The sequence below is a fragment of the Gallinula chloropus genome (genome assembly GCF_964237585.1).
Source record: "Gallinula chloropus genome assembly, chromosome: 12".
Classification (NCBI taxonomy): Eukaryota; Metazoa; Chordata; class Aves; order Gruiformes; family Rallidae; genus Gallinula; species Gallinula chloropus.
This window is the reverse complement of record NC_140097.1, coordinates 8758759-8786499: the sequence shown is the minus strand read 5'-3', so window position 1 is coordinate 8786499 and position 27741 is coordinate 8758759. Positions and strand designations below refer to the sequence as shown.

At 44.8% G+C, this 27741-nt stretch overlaps 1 protein-coding gene across 2 annotated transcripts in view; it reads left to right on the top strand.

Moving 5' to 3' along the window:
* Positions 1-8771: 8771 nt before the first annotated feature.
* PTPRG (protein tyrosine phosphatase receptor type G) overlaps positions 8772-27741 on the top strand; it is a gene marked incomplete at its 5' end in the record, with an annotated part of 401819 nt that continues 382849 nt past the window's right edge. For both annotated transcript variants that reach the window (XM_084269424.1, XM_084269423.1), the window contains one exon: positions 8772-8856. In XM_084269424.1, coding sequence (XP_084125550.1) covers positions 8772-8856 — 85 coding nt within the window. The remainder of the gene's footprint in view (positions 8857-27741) is intronic.

Here is a 27741-nt window from a genome sequence, read left to right as displayed (position 1 = left end):
CTGCTTTCTGAAATTGTTAAATAAAACCTGTAGTGTTTATTAACTGATGGCTGGGATTTCTCAAACTTTTCTTAGTGTTCTATATGGAAATATCAGGCAACATGATGGTTTAAACACTGTTTAACCAAGAGAATCGTGCTTGACACAGATTTCCCCACCAACAAAATCCTATTCACCTTCCTTACAAGCAACCCATTTGGAGAAACAGCATAGTTTAGGCTCTGGATTTTGCCCTGCCAAGTGTCGCAGATCCGATGTTATCTCTCAGTCAAACCAACAAAGCTGCAGTACAGAGAAACCAGTTTCCAGAGCGAGTGATTTATGAAGGATGAACTTTCCCGTGCGTGCAGAGAGACTCCCCCGTGTGGTACATCGGCTTTGGCCAGTGCCACTGCCAGCGGCTCCGCCGGCCGGGCTGCGAGCTGGGCAGGCTGGCGTGCCGGCAGTTCGTGTGATTAAATGCGGCCCAGGGAAGACGCCCGTGTTCAGGACCGGCCATGGGTTTGCAATTAATGTTGACCGCTAGAGAATAATGTTGTTCTGTTGTGTTTCTCCTGCAGAAAAAAAAAAAAAGGTGTAATATTTTACTGACTGTGATGCTCTGGGAGGAATGATGAGGTCTCATAGTTCTGTACCATGAATTAGTCTTACAACTTTACTCTCAGTTTCCTTTTTTTCCCCCCAACAATGTGTCTTAAGACGCTACCTTTAATAGATGCTAAAATCTATTTGGACATCATTACTTATTTTAAAACCTGGAGTTATAAGTTCATGTTGATTAAGAGAACAGTTCAAGGTTCTAAACGCATTTTAATTGTACTCCTGTTTAGAACATTTATAATAAACATTCCTCTTTTTGGCTCAGTCCTAAGAGCCTCATTTTCAGTCCGGGATGGAATGCTTTTACCCAATACCCCCATAAAAAATTGTTAATTAAAATTTTTTTCTACTATCTATTGTATATTTTAAATATATTTTCTTGGGCATGGGCCAGAGGAAGCAATTGTGTTCTTCCAATTTAAAGGCCTTGACTCTACCCTATATTATACTGGCTGAAATCTACCTGTCAGCTGGATGAAGAGACGTTAGATTTACACCAGTGGAGACAAAGGGAGAATTTGGCCCTAAGTGTTTATTGTTCTCTGGAACTTGGCATCCTCTGCTCCCATTCTCCTCCTGAAATCAACATAAAACAGATGCTGAAATTTTAAAATGTTTTAAACCCTCCTATACCGTAGCTGTGAGCACAGTGCATTGGAACCACCAGACCTTGATGGCACAAAGATATGCGTTATGAACATGAAATCTGGGTAGAAAAGATAAGGGCACAGTCTTGCAACACTTCCAAAATAGCAAAACACCGTGGAAAGTAACAACTGCATTTTTGTGGTATTTGGTCACATTCCTCCTTGCGCTGGCAAAACTCTGACTTGGGTCCAAGTAGGTGTAGTTCCAAGACAGCGAGTGCCCAGTTGTTTACGTCAGTGGAGTTGTGCCCAGCTACAGTGGAACTATATTTGATGACAATTGAAAAGATGAATGAAAATCGTTTTGGTTGCATTAGGGATGTAAGCTGGCAGGGGTTTGGATTACTGCTTATTCAACTTTTTGGACAGCATCTCAACACTTCCTAGAAACCCTTTTTAGACCAGGCATTGAGAAGAGATAGGATGAACTCCCGCAAGAAACTGCTTGTGGACAGGTAGCTCGTGACACAGATCTTTGGCTGGAGAATAAGGGAATGGAATGCAAAACTAGGGAAAACACAGGATGTTTTGTAGGCGTGCTGTACTGCCAGGTCTCAGTGGCCTAGATTGTTGTTGCTGTTGTTTAGCAATTTCCATCGGTGCTTATGGGAATGTATTGATCTGACCAGCACTCATGTCTGTGGGGTCACTGTGGGTATCTGATTTTATCCCTTTCTTTGGAAGGTTTATTAATATTGACGCTTCTTCATTAATTGGGGCACTGGCTATGGAATCCCTTTTTAATGGAATCATATTAGCTAATGTACTGCCTGTCCACACTCAAACCCAGAGACCTTCACGCAAGCCCATATTGAGTAACTGATAATGCTGTAACAAAACAAAACAAAATGAAACACAGATCTGGGAAACCAGTGAGGAATGGCAGAGACAGAACTATGTTGCAATCTGCAACCTGCATTTCTCTATTGCCCAAAATAAAGTAAGATTTACTTGTCCTTGTAACACACAAATGTTATTTCTTTCCTTGTTCTGTCAAGGCTTTCCCCCCACACACACCCACCAGGGGCTGCATTCATTTCTGGAATGTAATTATTCACATCTGCACAAGCTGTTGTAAGATATTACCAACTAAAAAAGGTAGCCAGAATATGAAAGTTCACATGCCATCTTATATCTGCACTCAGAAAGAGTGTATCTCTGAACAAACTTACGTTTGGCAAAGGTTCCATTTTATCTTTCTCTTCTTTCCTTAAACAGATTTGGAGACTGGTTCTACCATTTATAGAACAGATTTTTTTTTTTTTTCCTTAAAGTGCTCTCCTGGGATTGCCTAGTAAAGAATTTTTTTCAGTCTGCTTGATTGGTTTTCATTGTAGAACAATTTCAGAGGTCTGGCGTTGGACACCATTTGCGATGGGTTTATATTAGAAGGTCATGTCTTGTTACAGAGCCATTACTGCCTCTCCCCCTTGGGACCATCACACACCCGTGACTTTACCCGTCACAAGTAGGTTCTGACACATCTGTCTGACATCCACGCAGGAAGGCAGGAGCCTGTTGCACTAGTGCCTTTGAGAAAGAAAAAGCAGGGAAGAGGGGGAAAGGAACAACAGAATTTGCACCTTCAGAAAATGTATTAATTCTCACCGATTTACTTATAGGGGAAAAGCTGGAGACTGATGTTTTGGTTGTAATGCATAAAGCCTTTAAAAGAGTAGATATCCCACTGTGATACTGGCTGTCTGGAATACTCTGGAAGACAAGGGCTCTGGAAGTCGAGCTTATTAGAGACAAGAAGATTGTGGATATTAACTGTGTCTATAATATGTCTAGGTCCAGCACACTGCACCCATGCTGTTCCTTACAGCAGCTTATATTCAGCCTGAGTTCATGCTGCCTGCAAACCCTGCCTGTCCTTGAGTCAACTTTACTGTGTAAAAAAAACCTGACAGTTGCAGTTATCTCACTGGCAAGCAGCATGATAGTGTTAAAGACATCGAGGCTGGATAGAGCCTTCCTGGTAAAAGGATTTTCGCTTTTCTGCAACCGATGTTCCCAAGACATACACTGAATTCAAATATCATTGAAACCCAGAAACATTGTTTTTCACCAACAATGAAGGTTTCTAAGTCTGTTTTCTTATTAGTTTCTGCCTTAAATTCTGCAAAGGCAGTGTATTCCTGGCGAGCTGCTTAGCTGGTTAAGAGACAAACAGGACAGTAAGCCGGGTCTTCCATGCTCATCCCTCAGCTTCAGTCATTAACATGCTCACTCTGCTCACTGCTACACTGATACTAGATTTTTTTTTCTTCTTTTCTTTTAACAAGAGAGGATTTGTGAATTAAACACACGCTTACAGCCCTAGCAAGGTCATACCACAGGACTCTGAACTACAGTTGCCTTTGAAAGAGAGAAACTCATTGCTGATCAGTCTGACCCTCCACCGCTCCCGTTCCTAACACACACTTTTACAGAACACAGTCATTTTGAGGCCATTTCAGGAGACAAAAGAGCTCTATGACTTCAAGATCAAGATGAATCTTTCAAGTAGGTATTTCAGCATGTGACCAAGTGTCTGTTCTGAATGATTTAGCCTAAGGGTACCCTAAGGTGGAGGTTCCTTTTATAGACCACAAGAAAATAAATGTATTGGTCTTCCAAAAGAAGCTTCTGCAAAACCTTGTGGGACACTGCCCAGCCAGGACGTCTTGGAGCATCGCTCAAGTCAGCGCTCAGATACCCTCATTTGATTAGTGCTGGTAGTGCTACATATGTGCAGCCTGATAATACTTGGATCAATCTCTGACCTGCACTACATGTCTTTAGCTAGAGTTTGCATCTCCCATCAACATCCTTCATACATTTTGCTTTACCTGACTCTCCAGGTTAATCTGTTTTTATATCTTCATAAATCAAACAACACAGCTCATTGCTATGACAATATTGAAATAAAACCCTCTTCTTTTCCCCTCACAGCTACTTTGCTTCCCTCCACCCCTAGTTCTCAGCGGGTTCTCGGATGCTGATTCTTATTAAGACTTCCAAGCCTCACAGCATACCCTGAGAAGAACGCATCTGTCCTGAGGCTCGAAGAAAGTAACTCTGCAATAATATAATTTATGAAACTCCAAGTTCAGCATCATTTTCCTTTTTTTTTTTTTTTCCCCTGTCTATATGAAGCTGGAGAGGAACTAGGGCTGCTGAATTAACCTGGAAGTTTATACCTCGCATTACTTATAATCTGAACTGTAGCTGTTTCTCTGGTACTTCCTGATGATTTGTCTTTTCAGAGCTAGATCCTCATCTGGTATCTTCCCCACAGCTTAACTATTCCTGCGAGGCTGCCTGGATGTAAATCAGTGAAAACTCATCCCTTTCATTCTAAACACAAAGAAGTGTTAACTTTCTATATCCGATTTTTTTCTTTGATTTTTATTTCCCCAATCCTTTATATAGTCATTATAGATGTTAAGAAGCCTGTTTTGGAAATGATTAATGCTATTAATATTTTTCTAATTCAATAAACCCTCTCATCTTCGAACTTCTTGCAGTATTTTTCTGCTTTCTTCAGCTTTCCACTAATTCAAACATATGACAAATGCAAGTCTCCGTTTCAGTTTTCTATTATTCCTCATGTCTGATCAAATAAATTAACAGACTTTCATTTCTCTCCCAGGAGTGATGCCCATATGTTGACGAAGGCAGCATAAAAATATTACCTGTTCAAACAGGAGGGAAAAAAGATAAAAGTTATCTTTTATTCACTGTTCCATGCAAAGCAGAGATGCTGATCCCATTCCTTTCACCTTGACAGCGCCCACCATGTTTAACAGTAAATACTGCAGGATTTGCAGAACACCCATCAATCTGGTTTAACTGCGCTGTATTATAATGTCCCTCCACAATCTCTTCATACAGTAGCAGATATTTTCATTGCACAGCAGTACTTCAGCCGTTGGGAAGGAATCAGACATCCTATCTAATGTCCGCGCTCCCCAGTCACATGGCACCAGTCCGGCAGAGCAGCACGCTGCTAATGCAGTTTTCTCTGTTTGGATAGCTAAAGATACATCTCCAGGCCAATTTGTACCTGTGTATTGTTGATAGACAGTGTGCCGCAGGCAAAGAGATACTGCAGGAAATGGATTCTCATTTAACCGTGCTTAATTTTGTTCTCTGGATCTCCATCATGCAGCTTTCCATGGCTCTGCCCACCCAAACTGCTAACGTGAAATGAAGCCACTTCTGCCACTGCAGCTCCCGAACTGATGTGTGAGGATGCCGTGATTGACTTGCCACTCCAGGAAAAGTGGGTCACTGCACACGTTGTACCACAGCACGCGGAACCCAGCCGTCTGTGCCCACACTGGGGTGTTACACGGTTGGTTTAGAAGTTCAGAGCTGAGGGGACTGCTGTGAGTCTCCAGCCCGAACACTTCCAGGGTTTGATGGGAGCACTGCTGTTGTAAAATCTTCCTTAGCAGCTTATAGACGTCTGAAGTCATCTGTGCTCCTCAGGAGACAGTATTCTGCTTATGTATTTTATATCTTCCTTGCACTTTTGCTCTGAGGATCAAAAATGTAGAATTCCTGCACTTCTGAGATATGGGGGCAGTTTCAGATTTGTTATTTTCCAGGATAAGAAACCCTAAACTAAAATTAAAATGTATTTTAAATATAAAAGTGTGTAACTAACAGCTCTTGCAAAGGATTTTGAATCAGTGAGAAAAATCCTGATGGAAACTGCTCTTTGAAAAAAAATCCAATACTTTTATTCTTCTTTTGTGAGACTGCAGTAGTGTTTAATAACTTTCCTCATGTAACAAGACCTGTTGAAACATCCTTTAAGATTGCCTCTTACAATACCAGGGAGCCATCATTTGAGCCAAGTGTCGGTTCTGAAGGAGAACCTGCCTGCCTATCTGTTGCATTGGATCGGTAAAGTTAGGAATCAATTGCTGAAAGGGGAATATTTTGCAGGTTTTTCTGGAGCAATCCAATAAGTAACTGAACACAGATGCCACTGCAGAATCCGAAAGGTCAAGGCAGGTGGGGATTTGTTTATTGGTTTTCATAGGAACAAAAAAATTCAGGGAAATTTAGCTCTTAAAATTTTATCTTTGTTTTTTATGAGAGTTGAAACCAACCTCCAAACCCCACCTGTTTTGGGAAATGATTTAATGAACAATAAGTTAGATAAGTACTTTCTTCAGGGCCCACATATTTTTTTGTTTTATTTTAGATAAATCCCTACGCAAGCACCTTCTCTACTCTTTGCACACCCCACAGGGTGGTACCCTCAAGGGCAGAGAACATCTAATCAGGTCCTTAAATCCTTACACTGGTAAAATCCCTACTGGGGTAAACAGTTTTGCCTAGTAAGGGCTGCACTTTTAACCTCCAACTGTAATTTTTGGCAGGCACGACCTGGGATGTGGAGAGAAAGTCAAAGGAAAGCATATGAAAACGCAACGCCTCCTAATTAGGGGCTCTTTGGCTGCAGCATAATCCACTGATTTGGCATCCTGTGCTGTGGGGGATAAACCTGGATGGACACGAAGCCAGAGCCTCTTCCAGAAAAGTCAGAGCTCAGCAGTGGTGAGTACCCTGGCCCCCAGGGCTCTGCTCCAGTGTTCCCTACGTTGAGGCAGTGGGAGGGAAAATCACTGCCATTCCACTGAACAAATAGGACTTCTGAATTTTCCTACTCTGTTCCTCCTCCTGCCGCCCATCTCCTCTTCTCTGGAAGCACCGCAGATGGGGAAGGTTTGCAGGTAAGCAAAGAGGAGATGGTCACAGCAAATGACAGAACCAGAGCTGAGCACAGCACGCACTGATAAACCCCTGCCAAACCCTTTCCCTGATGAAACAGAATCCCCCTAATGGAAATAATTACCAAAGAAACAGACAAAAAATACTACTGAATGAAATTTAAGCTTCAGCAGACCACAGCACCACCAGGAAATGCCAACTGCAAGCAGCCATCCCTTCATCCTGAGAATTCACACCATTTTTTGTTTCTGTTTCCTGTGCAAAGTTATCAATCACTGGGAAACTGCTGCCGAGGGGGGGCTGTGGATCAGGATTGGGATGCAGCGTGCCTTGGGACACACTTCACCTGACTCTGCAAAAATGTCAGGCAGCTATCTCCCTTTGAGGGGCTTTTTGGAAATGCAGAGAATAGTGCATGATATTGGGGGGACACCAGCAGTTTTGTGGGGGACCTCTGGCAATACCCAGAATGTGATTGGGGGGGAGGGGGGGGAAGGGGGGGAAAAGGGGTGAGCGAGGGGGAAGCAGACACTACAATATGGGAGGGGAAAAAACCTGCACGGTTTTGCGGGGGGCCTCGAGCAATACCCAGAACGATGCACAGCACCGGGGGGAGAAAAAAGCCCGGTATGGTTTCGGTGAGAATTTCCGGCCATACGCAGCACAGCATTACGATTAAGCTGCCTGGTTTTGTGGGGGACATCTGGCAATACGCAGGGTGATACACAGCGCTGAAGGGGACGGAGGGGAACTGTATGATTTGGGGGGTGGGGGGCACCTCTGGCACCGCACAGAATGATGCACACAGCTTGCGGGGGGGGGAGGGGGGGTCGCGGAGGGGAGACGGGCACGGGGACACGGACACCCAACACCCAGCCCCGGCCCCTGCAGCGTGTGCGGAGGGCGGCATAACGCTACGAGGAACTTCAGACCGGCACCGCTCGGGCAGGAGCGAGACGCCCGGGCTGCGAGCGGCGGGATTCCTCCGCTCAGCCACACGCTTCTCCCCGCAACCCGGCGCTGCCGGCGGCGTCCCCCTTCATCCTCCCTCTCTCCTCCCCCCAGCACACGCTCCGCAGGCAAAGGGGCGGGCGGGCGGCGCCGCCGCCGCCGCTCCGCGGAGAGCGCGCGGAGATTGCGCGGGGCGCGGTGGGGCGCGAGGCAGCGGTGCCGGGTGCGTGCACACGAGCGGGGCCCCGCGGCGCGCGCCCTCGCGCTCCCGCCGCCGCGGCCACTTTAAGGGCGGCGGGGGCGCGCAGCCGGGGCGCCCGGCGCGCCGCCGCTTCGCCTCGCCTCGCCGCCGCGCCGCGCTCCCTCTCCCTCGCCCCGCTTTAAAGTCTCCGCCAGGATCCGGGCTCGCCCGCCACTTCCTGTACGGCAGGATGGAGCGCGCCGGGGCCCCGGCTGACCGCCGCCCGCCCGCCCGTGCGCGGAGGCGGCTCTGAGCGCCCCGTCCGCGGCATGCCGCGCGCCCCGCCGCCGCTGCCCGCCTGAGCCGCGCCGCCCCGCGCCCCGCCGCGCGGGGGGTCCCCGCGCCCCGCCGGCGCGTTGTCTGTGTCCTCCCGCTGCCCCGCGGTTGTGGGGTTTTCCCCGCGTTGAGAAGGCGAGCGGGAGCCCCCCGCTTTCCCCCGCAGGAAGAGGGGTGCGGGGAGAAACTTATTTTCAACAAGTTTTTTTTTTTTTCCTTCTTTTTTTTCCCCCTTTTTTCTTTTTTTTTTTTTTTAATTCTTTTTTCCCCCCTGTGCGTTAATTCTTTTAGCCCCTCTCCCCTTTCGATGTGCGGCTTTGGACATGCGGAGGCTACTGCAACCGTGTTGGTGGATCTTTTTCTTGAAAATCACCAGCTCCGTGCTCCATGATGTGGTGTGCTTCCCCGGTGAGTGAGCTCGGCGGTTGGCTTAGGGAAGGGGGGGCGCTCCCGGTGCCTTCGCCACACGTGTCCGCGACCTCCGTGGGGTGCCCGCGAGTGTGGAGGATGCTTCGGGGGACGCTTTGTACGGGTGGCCCCGACGTTGGGTTTCGCCCGGCTCCGCAGCACCCTCTCGGCTGCGGGCAGCGCTGCCCGCGAGTGGGGCCGTGCACGGTCTTGGATCCGCGCTCCCGGCGCGGTATCCCCTCTCTCCGGTGCATTGCAGCGCCCGACGGCGTGGGGCGGGCGGAGGGGTTCGTTGGGCGCTGCGCTTCTTTCGTGGGGCTGCTTGTGGGGCGGGGGGAGGGGGGGGCTCCCTTTGTGCTGCGGGACTGCCGTCCGCCGCCCCGAGAGGACCGTGACTCTGTTCTCCGACCCCTTGCTGCAGTCCCCCGTCCCCCGCCAAAAACTTAGTTGTGCGCGGCTGCCCGCTCTCCCCACCCCACTCGTGTCCGCGGTGGGTGTCTCGCCGTGCCGGCGCGCTGACCTTGGCAGAGCAGGGGGGCGCGGGGCTGCGCGCCCGCTCCGCGCCCGAGGCTGGCTCTGTGCGACCACCCCCACACCCACCCGCGGGAGAGGGGTAATCTGGGCGGGGGGCACCCGGCTCCCGCCGTGCTTTCCACCCACCACCCCCCCCTTCGCACCCCATGACTTGTGTCTGTGCATCCCTCCACGCCCCCCACCGAAATTCAGCGGCCGCGTATGACGGGGCCGCGTGGGCGCTTTCCGCGCCCCGCCGCGGAACCCGCGTCCCCCCTCCCGCCCCCCCGGGAGCGCCCCCGGCCCGGGGGAACTTGCGGCGCCCGCGCGGGGCTCCGGCTCCCGCCGCCTCCGCACCGCCCCGGTTTCCCACCAGGGGCGCTCTCGCGCCGCCGGCGCCCCCGCGGGGCCGCGCGCTGCCCTCCGCCCCTCCGCTGGCGCGCTGCGCGGACCCGCCTGCCCCGAGGAACGGCCGCGTTCGCTCCGGCCGTGCCTCCCCCCCGCCCCGCGGCAGCGGCTGGGGGATCTCCCGCCGCAGCACCCCGCACGCCCCCGGCGTGGTTTGTCTGCTTTGTCCTGGGCTTCCTTCCACCCCCGCCGGCAGTGATGGGGCGGGGGGCCGTGCAGGGGTGACCTAGGTGGGGCGGGTGCGATGTGAGGGGCCCTGGCGGGGCGAGACCCCCACCCAGCCCGTCCCCTAAAGGGTCCCTGCCCCGCGGCGCCCCCAGTCCCTTTTGTGGGCTCCTGATGCAGCCCGGGTCGTCGGCTGCGTCCAGGTGTGCAAGTGTGAGAAAAAAGAAGTAAATTCTGGAAGCTTTATAGGCAGAGCCACTTCTCTCTCCCTTTTTTTTTTCCTCCTTCCCTTTTTTTCCCCAAATACACTTCTTTTTTTCCCTAACCGCAAACACAGAGAGAAGCAGATAGACCTATCCCAGTCCTTCCAGCAGCTTCTCACATGGTAACATGATTTGAAGCAAAAAGAAAGTAAGTTGGAGAGAGGGTTAATACCTCTGCAGCTCTTGAAGAAACATTTATCTTCTTTGTATTGATTTCTTCTCAATTTCAGCCCTCAGAGTGAAGCCTTTCTCTCTGGTTCTGATATATATTGTACAGTAATTACATCTAGAAGGCAGGCTCCATGAACGCTTCAGGAAAACAAGCTATGATGTAGGTTTAATATGACAGCATTGTATGACTTGCTGATTTAGATCAGTGGTGTTTGAACCAGATAACATTTGCATGATGGTTTGAATATAAAGGCGAATGCAAGTAGAGAGTATTAGGTCCATGGACATAAGCTGTGTGTAAAGGTAAAGGCTCTAAGCTAGAAGCCGTAAAACAGCTGTGTAATACTTAGGGATGTTTCTGGGCTGAAGGTTTGCTTGCTTGGAAAGCAAACTAATTTCCAGAAGGGCTTTTGTGCCTTCAGTTTCTTGTGCATCGGTACCATGTTAGACCTCGGTGACTTGCCTACTCTTTCATGCCTTGTTCTGAAAAGCAGTATTACCTGGTGTGCGTGGGTGCAAGGGGGTGGTAAGCGAAACGGGGTGATAAACAGGGACGCTCCACACTCTGATCCGGTACATCAGAGATGCCCGAGGCAGGAAAGCTGCAGGGAGGATCTCAGCGGACTATAACAGGACATTGGTGCTGACAGCATCCAATGGCAAATCATCGGAATTTGTGTTGGTGGGGAATCCCGGCCAGATATTAACCATTTAGTACCTACTGCAAACGTTTCAGTACCTTTTCACTGCATGTTCTAGAGAGGATTAGAGAATTAAGGTATTGGTTATGCTATGTTAATTTACAAGCATCTTTCTTTCCTCTGTTTCATATCTAGCTCTCTTCAAATGAAAGAGAGGTTACTGTTTATTTTCTCCCCTGCAAATCACTTTACTTTGTGAAGAAACATAAAAGCTATTTTTTTTTCTTTGTTCAGCAACAATAAATGAACCATGTAGAAAAATAAGTCTTTGTGGTATGCCTTTGTTAGGAGGACTGTAGCAGGTTTTCACTGTTTAAGTAGATATTTTTATTGGTGTTCCTTTGGTTGCAGTAAGAGGAAGGAGTCACTCTTGCACAAAAAAATATGTGGATACAGTTTTGCTCTGTCTGAAGTGTTAAGTTTAGTGTGTTTCTCTGTGGGCTTGTCACTGGTGGTTGTGTTGCTTAATAAATCAAACTAAGACAAGGTAAGAGAGGTTGTTTCCATAGGGTCTGTTTGCTCATTAATCTAAATTCACAGTACCAAAAATCAGTAAGACATAAATATTAACATTACTGCAATGTCCTTACTAGGTATTTTCTCAGTACGAAAATTTTGTCCAAGAGAGTATAAATATTTTTTTTTTTTTAGTAAAGGAAAAAGTACACATCTGTGCAGTTCTTGGCTGTTGCTGTGACAATCTTGTCATCTGAGGAGTGACAATTGTTAACGTTTTCTTAGACTAGATGCATAAATGGAAGTAATTTTCTTAAATTTAGATTGGCTCCGGTAATGGATCAAATTGTTGCTGACCTGGTAACTGCCTGCAAATGGGTTTTGGATTTTGAGTCCTTGTAGCTCTGAATTGAGAGTTAATTTTGCATGTAACTGTCTTCTGCTTGGAGGAGAAAAAAATATACTAGGAGCTTTTCCATATTAATTAATCAAATGCTGCTTCAGATAATTTTAAAGGCATAGAGAAGACCAGCTTTGTTTGCTGAAGAGTTTAGAGAGGAAGGTGCGTTCTGCACGTAGAGAAATACGGAATGTACAGGAGAGGGCCCTCCAAGACTTTATTTAGTCCTGAGGTTTTTATGAAGATGACACTTCTTACATTTTAATTATCCCTTACTTTCAGTGCCTTTTGAAAATATGTTTTACGGTATGGGAAGTTGCTAATGGAGGCCTTGCAGATAAAGAATGTCAAGTGAGTCTTCCAAGGCTATAAGAGCTGAGCTTGCTGGTGTGCTTCTGGGGGCAAAACTCAAGGGAGAGCGTTGCTCTCTGTTCTCTGGTGTACAGGAGCCAATTCCTGGTTAACAGAGCAAGGACACAGCTTTCAAGGGTCCTCAAGTATAAGTAAGAGGCTCCCTTCCTTCCTCCATTAGGGAGAGGTGTTGTGGAAGGAAGGGATTTGAGTATATCCAAAAACGAAAGGAACACAGGTGGAAGGTGACTGGGAATGCCAGTCATGTTTGGGGTGTTTGCAATGTCTAACCAGCCTGTCTTCAGGCTTGCTCTGCTTGGAAGAGGGAGAAGGATTTTTACCTTTGTGCATGAATTAGGATCCCTTGTCCCCTGTCTCTTCTCCTTTTTTTGCCTAGGAAATGGGGATAAAAGGGCTTTTGATCCTCTTCAGAAAATGCCTGTTTTTGTTAGAGTAGTGAGGAACTTCTGTGAGTCCAGCACAGAGATGTCATGTCATTGATCTGTCCCTCCTTCCGCAGTGGGAACCTCTGCTGGACAGTCCTGCTTGGTACCATAAAAACCACCAGAAGACACTACTGACTTCAGTACAGTGGTGGTTTCACTCCAGGTTTCTGGGTCTCTGCAGGGACAAGGTTTGTGTGAAGTTATGTGTGTGCACTGCGTTAAAGCTGTGCTGTTAACAAGTTAGGCAAGTTTAATAGTTGGGGTTTGTTTCCAATTACAGACAAGACAGATAACAGTGAAGATTCTATCCATCTTATGATCAGTACTTGAGGACTAACAGACTTAGTTTTCTGAAATAAAATGTTATTAACGCTGACTTTAATTTCAATGTTCAAGTTTCATGGTTAAATTAAAGAAATGACTTCAAACTATTAATCTCAACTGTCCTTGGAAAAAATGCTAATCATTTGGTTGCTGCTTCTTAGCAGCCAAATGAACATGTGGCATGATGTGCTCTGAAGCCTAAGGGTATAGTAATAACGTTGTACTTTAGCTAATATATAACTTTAATCTGAGAAATTGTGAAAAAATGAGATGAATTTTTGTTTGCTTAAGTTACCATGCTTCCATTTTTGAAGATCAGAGTTGCTCTGTTGACAAAATTGCAATTACTTGTATTTACATGCCATGAAACTTTAACTCTAAACAACCTTTTTAAGTATTTTGGGAAATGGAAGCTCATCAGTAAAGAAGAATGTTCTTAAAAGTTACAGAGCCGTCAGTGGATGTCAATATGCACCAAGTGGTTTAATTCATGGGGTTATGGGGGCTGATTGCTGCATTAGGTGCCTAAATATCTTTACAATGTTTTCCCTTCCACATGAGGTAAACTCCTCTCAGTGTTGCTTAAGAGTGGAAATTGTGGACCTGCATCTTGTGCACCAGGTTGACAGGAATGTGACTTCACCAATTGCCAGGGCTACTTCCCTGAAGAATTGGCCTGTATCAGCTCTGTAGAGCTGTGTGGGGGCTCGAAGCAAAGCAGAGAAGGAAGACAGAAATTCATGTTCAGTTCATACTAAGCAGAGGAACCCCAGCTGTGGCCAACTGGAGATACCCAACTAGAGAGTAACTTCTGATGAAAGCACCTAGTATTCACATTTATATGTTAGTAAAGATTTAGAGAGCAAAGAATCAGGGAACCACACCCGTCCCCCCAAAAAAAAATCCCAGAAAAATGATCCCTGGGTTGCTCTAAATTTTTTCCATTGCCCGATATCCTGTGGTAGTGCTGATGGTCTTGTTACCCATGTTGCAGGCTACAGGTAGCATGCTACACTACTTGCCCCGGGCAAGTATAGTTGGCTGCTTTCTTAGTGCTGCTACCATGTGATAGAGCTCTTTGAAGTATCTTGCCCTGTTTTGGTTAGTGAGGACAGGGGTACTAGGTGTATCAGGGCTACATTGGTCATGTCTACAAATGCTTGCATTCCAGTGCCTGGTTGAGGAATAGCTGCCAGTGGAGTCCTGGTTTGTGCCTTGAGCTGTCACATATTTGTAGCCTAAGCAGAGCATTTCCCACCCAGAAAGGGAACAGAAGAATGAGGGTGCAAGCTGTAGACAGCAGTGGAGATGCTGCAATGCTCTGTGGGTATTGCTGTTCTTGTTTCGTTTTTTCTTTTCTCTGGCTGTTAGTGGTGTTAAGAGGATGCTGAAGGAAACGGTGACTGAACTCCCCAGCTCCCTGGAGGAGCAGGGAGGACACAGGGCAGTAAAGAAACGAAAGAGTTCGTGCGATCACTGTAAGATATGACTTTATTACACTGAATGGGCTCACCTTACAGCAGTTTGAATTAGTCTGCAAGTGAACTATGGTTAAAGTAAAATCAGTTACTCCATGGCCTTGTTTTTTTTAATGTGGTTTTATTATGCATCTCCCAAGTTTGCTTGGGAGTTGAAGTACTAGCGTTTTTAATTATCAAGTCATTTGAATAATGATGAGCCAATTTCTAGAACTTAAAACTTGACCACATCGTGCACCTGCCAGCAGTACTGACACATAAAATCTCAATTGACGTGGGTGTTGCAGATTTTCTAAGCATAAATTCTGCAGTGATGCCTGAATATGTTTATCCCGTGCCAGTGCCTGCTTTGAGGGACTTTGCATTCATAGCATGGAGGCCTTTAGAAAGAAAATCTAGGTGTTTTGAGACTTGGATGCTCAGCTTAGGAAAGCTGCTTTGAAAAATCCTTTTCTCTGCTTGCAGATACGTAATGAATGAGACCTTGAGCCCTGAAGAGCTGCATTGGTATTTAGGAGCAAAATGTGGAATGCTATTTGGTCTTGTGGCAGCTGTTTTGTTCTCTCTCCTTTTTTTTTTTTTTAAATAAAATGTGCCTGTCTCCCTGACAGAGTGCTGTTAAAGTTCTTCTGTTGGGAGTCGGTTTGTTGTGCTGACAGTAAAGGAAAGCTAACGGATCGCTCCTCGCGGGCAGAGCGGACACTTGTTCACTTTTCCCACACTTCAGTCTTTCAATCTTCTGTCCTTGCAGGAGGCTTGTGAGAGACATATAAAATGCTATCATACTTCCTTTAATCAAAGCAGTGCCTTTTCCTTACTCCCATAAAAGCATCTGCAGCGTTGGTTATGGTTCCAGCAGTCTGAAATTTTAGGCATGGAGTTTTTTTGGTCAGTTTATCAGACTGGTTGAGAAGCAGTGTTAGCTGTCCCGGAGTGGAAGAGAAACCTCCCTGTAGCAAGCAGTGAGCAAGGAATAAGCAGGATATGAAGGTAAAACCATTCCTGCCAATGTACTGGATAAGCCATTTTTCTACTGTGGAGGTAAAGAGAAACAGTTCTGTCCTGACCCTTGTTGATCCTAAACAGTCAGCAAGTATTGTTTGGGTTTCATTCTGTTTTTAAAAACAAGGATGTCATGAAGTAAAGTAACCTCTGCACCCCTGAGGACTGATGTCTGCCTTGGTGTCAGTGTGGTGTGCTTAGAAGTGGTACATCTCTGCCCCTCATCATTTTCTAGATTTTAAAATAACTCATTTTGTATCTTGGGAGGCGGTGAAGCTAGTGGTACACATTTCAAATAAGTCTTGGCTAAGAGGTTTGGTTTTGTTTGGTTTTGTAAGAGAAAGTTTAGTGATTTTCTGGATGAATGTATGTTTATACAAGCCTTGGTTTAGTTGGCCTCAGCATGTGACTGTTGTGTCTGTCTATCCCCCTTAAGCTAAAACTCCTGGAAACCCCACACTGAGACAATGAAGATACCTAGCAGCTTTCAAATAATTAAGAACAGATCTACATTGCTATCACAAGTGAGTTTAGGGATTAAATTTTCAATAGCCTTTCATTGGTATTTTGATTCCTAAGGTGCTTTCAGACTCGTGGAGATTATGGTATAGATTTACTGCAGTCAAAGTAGAACTGAGGCATCCTGCTCCATGACCATGGCTTACAGGTTGCATTTATTTAGTAGGTAGCAGAGAGGACTGGTGGAATGTTTCTTCTTGTTGGCTTCCATGCTTCTTGTAACTAATTTACTTGTTATTCTTCCAGTGCAGTAGCTTGTGTATTTTGTATTTAAATCCATGCTTAAAATACAACTAAAATTTGCCTGTTGACAGCAGTTGCATCATATTTTAATTGGTGAGAATTGCTAATGGAGTGTTCAGGTTCTAAAATTAGTTGTTTATTTTTCCTTTCTTCTTTGCCCAAGGGCTTTGCATCAGATTATATGGCTTCTGTATAGCTGTTTGTGTTCCAAAGCAACACCTTTGTGCAGTTTTAGCTATTTAAGTAAGTGTTAAAAGTATGGGCTCAGTAACAGCAGTTTCAGAAACTGTGACTTTTTAAACTGTTTCTTACTACATTGTTTATTCATTGTAAAGTGCTTCTCTCTTGTTTACTGTGAATTAATTCATTGTTATCTCTGTAAACCTGTGCAAGTTTATAATGTTTTATCTTGGCATAATGGCAGGTCCTCAGCTGCTGCAAATTGTTTTAGCAGGATTGATGCCACTGTTTCTGTGGCAGCTTTCATCAGGTGAGAATTTGTACCATAACCCTCATCATGGCATTATTCTGCACAACAGCTCTGCTTGTTGGTATTTCCATAGGCTGGCTTTGTGACAGAGGTACACAGTTTTGATACTGTCTTTATACTTCTTACAGGGCTTTTCTACTGCGTGGTGAAATGCAAACCCACCTCTCTGTGTGATTCTGCTTGTTGTGAAGCAAAGGTGTCCACTCCTCATGTTCAGTTGTTGGCTTTCTGAAGGGACACCTGTCGTGTCAGCCAGCCCTTGGAGTTGCTCTGCTTGGTTGTACCCAGGTTTTTGTTGACCAAATCTATGAGTGTTGCCGAGGAATTTGAGGGGTTTTTGTCAACAGCTATCATGTTTGTTTTAAAAATCAATCATTTGATTGATGCCCATTTTGAAGTGATACCAAATTTCTTGTCTTTGACTAGTTACCAAAATAAATAAATCATGAAAAAAGTGGCTGTTTGAATTACTCAGCTGTGAAGCTCAAGCTGCAAATCTACATTTTAACAACTGTCTTGTATGTTTCACTGTTTTCTACTGAAGAGCCCTCTGATACTTTGTTACCATGAAAGTACTTACTTGTTACGATGAAACCATGCCACAATGTCCTGATTAACTCCATGACCTGAACTCCACAAGCCTTTTACTGTCAGATGTTATCCGTTCCTCTAATAATTCTATAGTATTTTCTTTTGCCTTTTCTCCAGTTCTTTGTTTCCCTGGTTTATTTTTGGAAAGGTGCACTGAGAACTGAACACTGGTCTTACTCATATCATCTACATGCGCGATGCTTTTGCCCTTTCTGTTTGTCCAGGGATTTTCAGTGGCTTATTTTTCTGCCACAGCAAGAAAGCTCATGTTGATTGTTTGCCTAGTATGACTTCTAGATTGTTATTGGAGTCAGTGCTGAACAAAATACTCAGTGGATATGGCCTGGATCACTAGTTCTTAGGGGGTTTAACTTTACTAAAATAAGCTCCTTGAATGGATCTCTTGTTTTACATGACTTGAATATGGCTACAATGGCAATTTTAGGAACAGAAAGGACGGCAGCCCTCTCTTACTTAAGCCCTCTGCAATCTTAGACTCTTAGATGCATTTTGTTTCTTTTTTTGATCCAACTACTTTTAAGGGAGTGGTAGTCAGTGCATCCTGTAACAGTCCAGGTACCTGTTGTGAAGTTATCTGAAACGGGTGTCTTAGGGTTTGGCTTCTCTTAAGTGTTGCAAACCAAAAGCTTCACACAGATCCGGAACATGGCTGTGACCTACTGCTCACATTATCACCCTTGGTGACAGGACCAATGTGCCTAGCAGTGGAGCTACCTTGGAAACTTGGAGTGGGGATTACAATTTGGGTGTAAGCCCAGGGAGTCAATAGATTTCTTAGGAAGCTGGTAGCTGTTCTTCCATCCATTCCCTCACCCTGTTACCATTAATTCATGCTGCTGGTTTTGGTAGAAAGTGTTTCCTGTGGTGTCCTCATATGGCTCTGTTTCTGTTAAGGTGGCCTCCCTTGGGTGCTCTTTGGGTGTTTTTGGAAACTTGCACCATGCATCAAATGAGGAAAACTAGTCCCTTCTTCCTCAGCTAATATTAATCCTGTCTGGGAAGAGGCTGGTGTCTGAAGGTAGTTGAGAAAGTAGAGAGGTACTTATGGCTGCAGTAGAGAGGGACTCTGATATTCCAAATATAGGAACCTTCAAAGACCACTGAGAAGACCTTATCCATACCTGTCATCAGCTAATATTGGATCAAGTTCTGGCATGTGGAAAGGATCATAAACATAATCGATAGTGATACTTCTTGTGTGCTTCAGGAGGACAGAGTACAATATGAGGAAGGCAGGCAGGCCCCGCAGAGCAGAGAGGAGCAGCCTGCCAGGAAGGTTTTAACTAGCTTTTAAAGTGATGGACTGAATGGCCATCACCAGAAGTCCCTTCCAGCCTTGTTCTGTGCTGCACATACTCTTGTTGTGCACCCCAGGCTCCTGGTTGCCCCAGCTCCAGGTCTATGCTTGTCCTGGAGACTGGAGGAGTAAAGAGGATCTGCAGCTGCTGCAGCCTGTGAGAGACTTGTGGTCAAAGAGCCTTTGCTGTGCACAGAAGGGGACTGTGATGCCCCACGTTACTACTTGCTAGAGCGTGAAGCCTGCAAGTAATGGTAATACAAATGTATTTCAATTTGTAACCTGGCCTCCTCTATCAAGATTGGACTATTTCTATTCTGTTGCACATGTGCATCACTTGGGGAAACATGCTGATAGTACTTAACATTTAATTGCTTCTCTTGATTTTATTTGTAAATTAGAATCTAGAGGATCTGTAAGGAAAAAACCCACAACAGTAGAGCTTAATTGGACAACGTTTTAGAGAAACAAAAAAACATTTGAATCTCTCCAGGTTTTGGAGCTGAGACAAATGCAAACTTACTTATTGATCCACATATATGATATCATATTTTAACTACTGTCTAAACTGGAGGTCATCTCTATACTAGATTGCTTAAGAATCTGTCTATCTTATCGCATCTTGTACTCATTTATAGTTGTTGCCATTTCTGGCTTTGTTGGAGAGACAGCTAGTGTTTCAACCTAAATTAAAATCAATAAGAAGCAATTTCGTTTGTTTTTTAACTACTAGAGCAGCCTTTTTCTTTAGTAAACCTCTGTATATTCAACTGAGTCACTTCGTTCTTTCCATCAAGATAATTGCCAGATCTCATTAATTCCTAATTTTTGCATATGCAGGAATGGCTTTATTTTCCAGTGTACCTAACAAAGTGTCACATATGATTTAAAAAGAAACATTTATTTTAAATAATTGCTGAGAAATAAATGCAGTAAATGCATTTAAATGCAGATACTTGGCAGTTGAAGTAGTTAAAAAAACATCTGGAGGTGGAAGCATGTGCTTGGAGGCTGTGGTGAAGGCTGTTGACCCAGGAGTCCTGCACTGGCAGGGTTGCATGGGCTTCCCCTGGCACATTTGGGCAGTGTTCTGTAGGGATGGCTTCCAGTGGAAAAAGCAGAGTCTGGGTCTCTGTGCCTTCAGTCCTTGGCTTGGATGTTTCTGCCTCACACCAATTCATGTAAGAAGCTGTTGTCATGTTGTCAGCTGGCTTTTACCACACAGCCAGCAGACTGCCAGCAATAACAATTAACCTGGGTCAAATTCAGCATGGGATTCAGGCTGAAGCAGTGCTGGTACTTCCTAGTTAAGGCAATGATGAACCATAACATAATATTAAATATCTGAAGGTAGTGCTCTGATGAAGCAGCCAAAACAGGATGTGTTGCAGCTCTGGTGAGTTGATTATAGGGTGCAGGAATTCATTCTCTTGAGTTTGCAGTGCAGGCTGCCCAGATGGACAGAGATGGACATGGTGCTGTTTAATGCTTGTCCTTTATGCATATGAAGGTTCAGTATTCACTGGCCAACCTTCCTGTCACTGATGTAAGCATTCAGTTGGAAGAATGAGTTTGTGTCTTAGGAAACAACATTTCCAGAAAGGGTAGGCCAGCTGCTGTGGGGTGAACCTGTGTCTTGTATGGAAACTTTTGATAAGGTGTTTGCTCAACCTCTTCTGGATGAAATTTGGCATCTACCAATGTTGGGCCAGTGTCTACATGAGAATTTATATCCTTCTGCTCTCGTTTTAAATTGTGCAAGGTGAAACTTGAGTCCCTAGAAAAGTATATGCCAACATTTTTATTGGGGGTTTCCTTGTGTTGGTGTGATCTTGCCCAATGCTGCTTCTAATTTCAGAAATGTTTAAGAATTCCTGGAATTCTTAAATGGTCTAAATCTAATTTCCTGTTTAACTTTCCATTGAAGCTCCTGAGTATAAGGAACTATGTGTTACTTTAATCTCTTGGTTTCAGTCTTCTCTTGCCTTTTCTTTTGCTTCCACTTGCTTTGTTTCAAATATGTTTATGAATCAAGGAAGAGGGCAAAGCAAGGATAAAAAGAGGCAGATTTAGCTACCCTGGTAGTCAAAGCAAGAGTCTGTTGAAGTAAACTGCTAAAGCAGTGTTTTGTAGGAAGAAGATGTAGTTAATAACTATTTAACACTGATGAAGAACATAGTTCCTTCATTCTTGAAGTTGTGTGTGAATATCTTGCATCTGTTATCAAAACAGCAAACAACTGCTTTTTGACTAATCACTTAAAACCACACAGGAATTAATGTTTGTGTGTCAAGAAGGCAGCTGTGTTGAGAACTTGATCAGACTTGGTACACAGTGATCAAGGAAAGAAAGGTGAAAGTGACTTGTCCACATGCTAGTGACACCTATTGTGAGTGGATCCCAAGCCATAGTTCAATACACAGAGTAATACATCACAGCACAAACAGATTCCCTGTCAAAAAGGTAATTAATACCTCATGTCAAACACTGTCTGCGTGTACTGCTTCCTCTATTTCATGCTATTAAGCAGTGTGACCTTTTATCTTTCAACAATTAGCTTTCAAGGTGAAAACCAACTTAGGAAGAAAATTAACTTCTTTTTTTGTCATTGGATCTGAGGGGCCCTGTAGTTTCTCAGTAGTCTTGATTCCACCTTCACGCTTTACAGTTTGATTGTTACTTTGACCAGTGACTCTTCATTTCCGTGGTTTGAGATTGCTTTCTGCTGTTTGCTTCTGTGCCTGGGAGACATAGGCAGGCATCTTGGGTGCAGGCTGTCTGCAGAGCTAGGTGAGGCTTGTGAGATGCACGCTGCCAATGGGTAACCACTCTAGCTTGTCTCATTTGCACTCTATTAGTAACAAGTTCACTTGCTAAATAATTCTGTTCTGATCTTCAGTTTTTAATTTACCAGGCAGTTGTGCTTTCTCTTGAACTGAGACTCAGTGCCTGCTGTAATAAAGCAGTGGTCTCTTTCTTTGCAAGACCAAATGTTTCTAAGCAGCATACAGTGAGTAAGAGACAGAGCTCACAGCTTGATTTGCTGCTGCTTGTGAAACAGAGGCCATCCTGGAGTCTGCTACATCTGGTTGCACTCCTTGGAAATAGTGCTGAAGCACCTGGGCCTCAGTAGGAGTACCCTTTCTTGGGGGGCTGGAAATCAAATGCATCGTTTTGGTGAACACCATTTCTGTTGTCACTGGCTGCCTGGGCCGTATGATACTGAGCGAAATGCAGGATCAAAGTCAGTAGCACTGTCCTGTCTGCCCTGGAGAGCTGATGAATTGTTCAGTGCTTCCCTTGGTGCCGTTCAGTAACTTCTGCGGTGATCGATACAAGCAGCATTAACAAAAATTGGACCTTTCTGCCAGCTCTCATGCTTGCAAGTAAAGTGGAGAAGGCTCGATTTATTTTGCTGCTTAAGCCCTTGCTGTCCTCACACGTGTGCTATATGAGAGGTCTGCTTACCTGTTCACGTTTTATTATGTCTCTCTGCTGTCCTGCCTTCCAAGATGACACTTCAGTGGTGCCAAGCTGGTTGTGAAGGAGCTAGTGCTGTGGCTTTATATACATACATATATAAAACCCAAGCAAGGAAAGAAAGGAATATCCCCCTGCCCCACCCAAAATAAACCAAACCCAAAAAACCAACCCAAACCACCAAACCTCTAGAGATCTTTCAGCCAGACTGTAAGGATAACAGACTGTTAGCATCTCTCATATTTACAGCCTCTCTCAGGAAGAGCTTATACTCAGAAGTATCAATGGCTTTAAAAAGGTGCTTTGCCTTTCCTTTGCTCATTCTTCTTAACTGCCTTCCAGTGATGAACTGTTCTGACAGTCACTGGCCTTTGTGGTTATTCTGGTGGTCTTTGCCATGTGGGTGCCTGAGCTGTTCTTGCTGCAAAACCAAATTCCAGCAAGAGGTACAGTGCTGCCTTCCTGAGCACTGTATTTACCTTTACTGTAGCTGTTTGCCCCTCATCTGTGTGAGCAGCCCCCCATTTGGACTGGGGGCTCCTTTGTCTGCCCCATCCATCTGTGGTGTAGCTGGGCCCTTATGCTTAGGGAGTCTGTGCTGTCCAGCCTGATGCAGGCTTCAAGTGGGCACCAGCAGTGCCTGAAGCATAAGCTGAGGCTGTGTCACTCATCTCCTTGCTGCTGAGCGGTTGGAACAATCTTCTGGACATTGGGACCTGATTTCTCTGATGGTTTTTTTTGCCCTTACTGATAAGGAGGACATTCTGATGCTCTGGGATCAGTCTTCTGCCCTGTCTGGTCTGTTGAGCACTTCTGAGGCCCTTTGTACGTTCAGGTTGCTATGTGTTGCTATATACATATTTATGCATGAATACTGTTGCTTTTAAAACTTGGCATAATAATAATAATAATTAAGCTTAGAATTGTATATCTGAATGGGTTTCTTCGATTAGTAAAGCAGTTTGTAGGTGGATTAGAACAAATATTCATCAGATGTTGTAGTAGTAGAGTGGAACTGACTTCTCATTGGGGATTCATAGAATGTGTCTGAATCCAGGCTTATAGACAACATTGCAAAAAGAGATTTCTATCTTATTTTGAAAACTAGGCCTGTCCAAAGAACAGATGAGGCTACTGTATAGGGTAAGAAACTTCTTTGGTAGGTGATACTGAAGTCAGATGGACTAGTGATTCCTTTGGCTGAAGGATGTTTAACTAATGCTTTTTTTCTAAACTTTGAAGCCAGAGTTGTATGTATACATATAAAAACTGATAGCACCTGGCAGTTTTGAATCAGAGTAGACATGATGCAGAGAAAGGCTATATTACATAGTCACAGGTAATTAGTTATACACGACTATTGGGTTTGGTCTGGAACCCCCCCCTCCCTGATCAGTTCAGTGAAGATTTCCACTTTGATGCAACGTCCGATGGAATGTGACTAGTGAGTGATTTATTGCAATGTCGACAAGAAAAAGCTATCTACTCCAGGATGTGTTGATTGAAGACAAGGATGCTTCATTGCAGCTTCTTCCCTGAACAGCTGCAATGGCATTGATATTGTATTGTTTACATGTTACTTCATCAGGTTGGGCACTTTCCCTCATGGAGGGGAAGCGTGTGGAGATTGCTTGTTTTCAAACACTAATGCCTATAGACACAATTTTTTTCAATGAGGAAAACCAGTGAAGAAGCAAGCTATTTGTACCATCATGTTCACAGTCAGATTGCTCCTTTTTCCCTTCTATGCTCCATTTTACCAACTATATATTTTCTTTAGTGCTTCAAGAAAAAGACTGAAAAAGCAATAGGAACTCTGGCAACAGAGTCTGTGTAAAATACACATTGGTGTTCTCAAAATCAGTTTAATTTTAGCATGTATTTTAACATAAATTTTGGCTATATTTTTCTTTGCCACTTCTTTCCCAGTTCAGATGTTTCCTGATCCATGCCAGGAGTGTTTGTGAAACACAGAATTTTCATGTGAGATTCCTGCAAGTGACAACTACAAGGAAGTTGCATGGTGTGAGATACCAGACCATAGGTGATATGACCAAGGCATCAAATAATTGAGGGGATCTGATGATAATTTTGAGGGGGGGGGGGGGAACCCCCCAAATGTTTCTGGGGGACTCTGTATTGTGGAATCTTAAACTTGACAGTCTGTAATGTCCTGGTTTGAACCCGACTTTGAAGAAACATAGACCTTTAAGAGCGATGAGGTGTGCTGTCCCTGAAGACCTCAATGTCTCCTGATGTTCCAGTATCCCTGAGAAGGGCACCAATGGACTGGGCCCCAGCTATTTTTGAAATGATGAAGCTGGACAAACACGCTAAAAATACCTTCTCTAAGTCGGCTGGTGTGTAACCAGCACTTCTCAGATGACAGTCTGCATTTGCATCACTTCCAGGATGTTGAACCAGGTTGAATTGCTCTAGCTTTTGTTAAATCCAACAGCTACAGAAAAGCTGAATCTGATACCGCCGCCTTCCTTGCAGTGAAGGCTGGTGTGGATGCATTGCACCTGTGACTGGCAACCCAAGCCCCTTTTTCTGCTCACACCGAAGTCACTCCTGTCTGCAAAGCATTTACACTTAAGTAGACTGGAACAGTTTGGACCCTCTTCATCGCAATACACATGTACACACAGTCTGTCCTGGCTGCTTGTGTTCCTGCATCTTATGTGGTGCTTAAAACGTTGTTACAGTGCAGAGACATGAATGAAGGCATCTAGTTGTGTCATTTCATTTGGTTACATAGTTGTTTTGGTCAGAGAAACATCATGATGTTCCTTCTCCCAGGTATGTGAGTGCAGCTTGAGGGTTCTGGTTTGACTAACGTGTGAGCTTGGATAACTGAAGGTGTATGTTTGGATGAGAAACTCTGAGGAGGTGGCTGTGCTTTCTGCCTTCTAAACTGCAGCTCAGCAGGGTGCTGGTAAAGTTTATTGATGGTGCTTTCAAGACTTGCTACACAAGGATGAAGGGTTGTGGGCACAGGCATATGCAATCAAGGCTGATTGAGCAGGCTTGCTCAAGCCAGGATGGCTTCTCTCACCTTTGTGGCAGAGGAGAGGGTGAACACCTGTGCTGCAGCTTGTTGGACTCAGCTGAATTTAGGTATCAAATGGCAAGACTGCTTCCTGCTTTAATCCTTAGTGAGACAAAGAGTGAGAGAGTAGCCAGGGTACTGTTGAAGCTCCTTGCATCTTGGGAGAGAGGAGCACCTTTTGGGGGCAATGCAGACTATTAGGGGGTTGCTATGCCATCAGCTGGCAGGCAGCCTTCTTGGCTGGGGAGTTACACATGCGGGTACCAGCCTAGCTGCCTTCCCTTCTTGGGGATGAAGACAAGGAGAAGGGTATGTTGCGAAAGATTGTTCTGCTTTAATGGATCCAAGATGCTTGTGAGGACTCTCTGCTATCTGTGTGGGCACTGTTATTGGGCTGAGACATCCTTAGGGGTCCTAATGTCTGATGGTTCTGAGTAGAAATACATTGACAATGAGGTGGTGTATGTTATGCAGAAAAGTTGTTTTTTCCTGTAATGGTGTCAGTTTCTTCTGGTTGCACCTGTCTGTTAAACTACCTTCCACTTCAGAAAAGCAAGCCTTTCCTTAGCATATATCTGAGTTTCTCTGACCTAGAGGACATTAGAGCTACACCTTCACCCTCTGAGCTTCTGTAAGGCTGGCTTCTGCTTTGCTCTTGAGCTTCAGCATCATGATGTGAGTGTTGATGCTAAGCCCGTGGAATTTTTCAGAGGACAAATAGTGGTAGTCTTTGCATTTGTCTTTGATCAGATGGCTCTCTTCTGAAAAGTGCTAGGAGCTGGTAAACTGATGTCAGTGGCTGAGACAGTTAAAAAATGATACATCTACTAATTACTTCATAGTTTCTGGAAAAGCAGTTCTTTCTGGTTTGTAAAATAAATTGTGTCTGGGTGATAGCATTGGTATGCTGTTGATCATGCAACAACTGTCTTTGCAAGCCTGAGCTTTCATTTAAAAAGGCATCATTGTCAGTTAAATATTTGGGCATTTGTACTCCCCCCGGGTTGATCAACTATTTGAAATGAATTATCTCGCAGTGCTGTCACAATTAAAGACTGGCATGCTCAGGTGAAAGGGTTTGTCTGTTTCTTAGATGGGAGAGATATGCTCAGTGAAAATGAACATCCTCCCAAGGTTAAATTATCTATTTAAAGCTCCTCCAATTACAGTGTTGGATAGAAGGATTTTTTGTTTTAATGTGGATAAAAGTTAGCAGAGGACAAATGACATAATTGGAGGGGGAGAGAGAGACTTCATACGTGCTTGCTTCTAAAAGAACAAGAGGGATAAGGAGCAGAGGCTTGCAGGGAACTGCCTTCAGACACCTGAGTCCTTTCTGGTTGCCTTAATCTTACGCAGCCTTTGCACAGTGGGAAAGAAAGACAAAGAGTTAACTTTTTTGTAAAAGCTTTCTTTGACTTGTCCCAGGTGTGTTATGTGGGGCTTGATGCCATCTGGCCTTTCTGTAAGAAAAAGTTTTAAAAAAAAAGCAACCCTCAAATTGGGATGTATAAATAGTCTACTTGCTGCTCTCGTAGCATGGAAGAACATATTAGCTGGTGACTTGAATTGACATATTCCTTTATGCACAAGTTATAGCAGCTTAAATGAAAATTACACTCATAGCAAGAGAATGCACTCTGTTTAAATTAGATAAGGAGATTATGACAGAAAAAGATCATTGAATAAAGGGGTTTTTAAACTAGCCAGTAAAATAAATGTATGACTTCAAACTTGGTCTTGGCAGAATTTATAAAAAAACAAAACATAATGAGGTTTTTGGAATACAATGAAGACCTCTTCCTTTGAAGGTTACAGTGTAATTTGTGTAATTGTGTTTGTGTAATTTGACTTCAAGATGTGTCCTTGTAGTTTGGTAAACTGCAGATCTTGCTCAGATCTGTGGCGTTTTTGTTGTGCCTCATATTGGCACATGTAATTGCCTCATCAGTACACACTCAGTTTAAAGCCACTGCATTGCCCTCTGGCCCTTCTGAAATTCACCTTGTGGTCGGTGATGATAATCTCAGTATGGATCTTATCAGTGGAGCAGCTGGCCACCTTCACTGCCTTCCTTACTAAGTATACACAGCTAATTGCTGCTCTGAATAACCTCGTCTCGCTGTCATACAGCTGAAGAAAATTTACTGTGTGATGCCTTAATTTTTCCCAGCTGTGGGATGCCCTCTTTTGGCAGGGAAGCCAGACTGGGGCAGTCACGGGCATCCTCTTGTCAGGAGCCAGCTGATCCCCCTGGAGACAGTCCCCCAGCTTTGTACGTGCCCTTGGCTGTTTCAGCTGGCCCTTTAGCCAAAGGGTGTTTGCTGCTGGACTGGGATAGGAGAGCAGCTTTGGGCAAGGCAGTGGTCAGTGTTGGTAAGGATGTGTATGTAACTATGAATATAGTCTTCTAATGACACTCTTACTCAGCGGGTTTTAAACTCATATTGAGCTTTCTCAGGACAAAAGGGGAGCTGAAACATCCAGACTTGGAAAAAAGTTACTGTTTTAGGG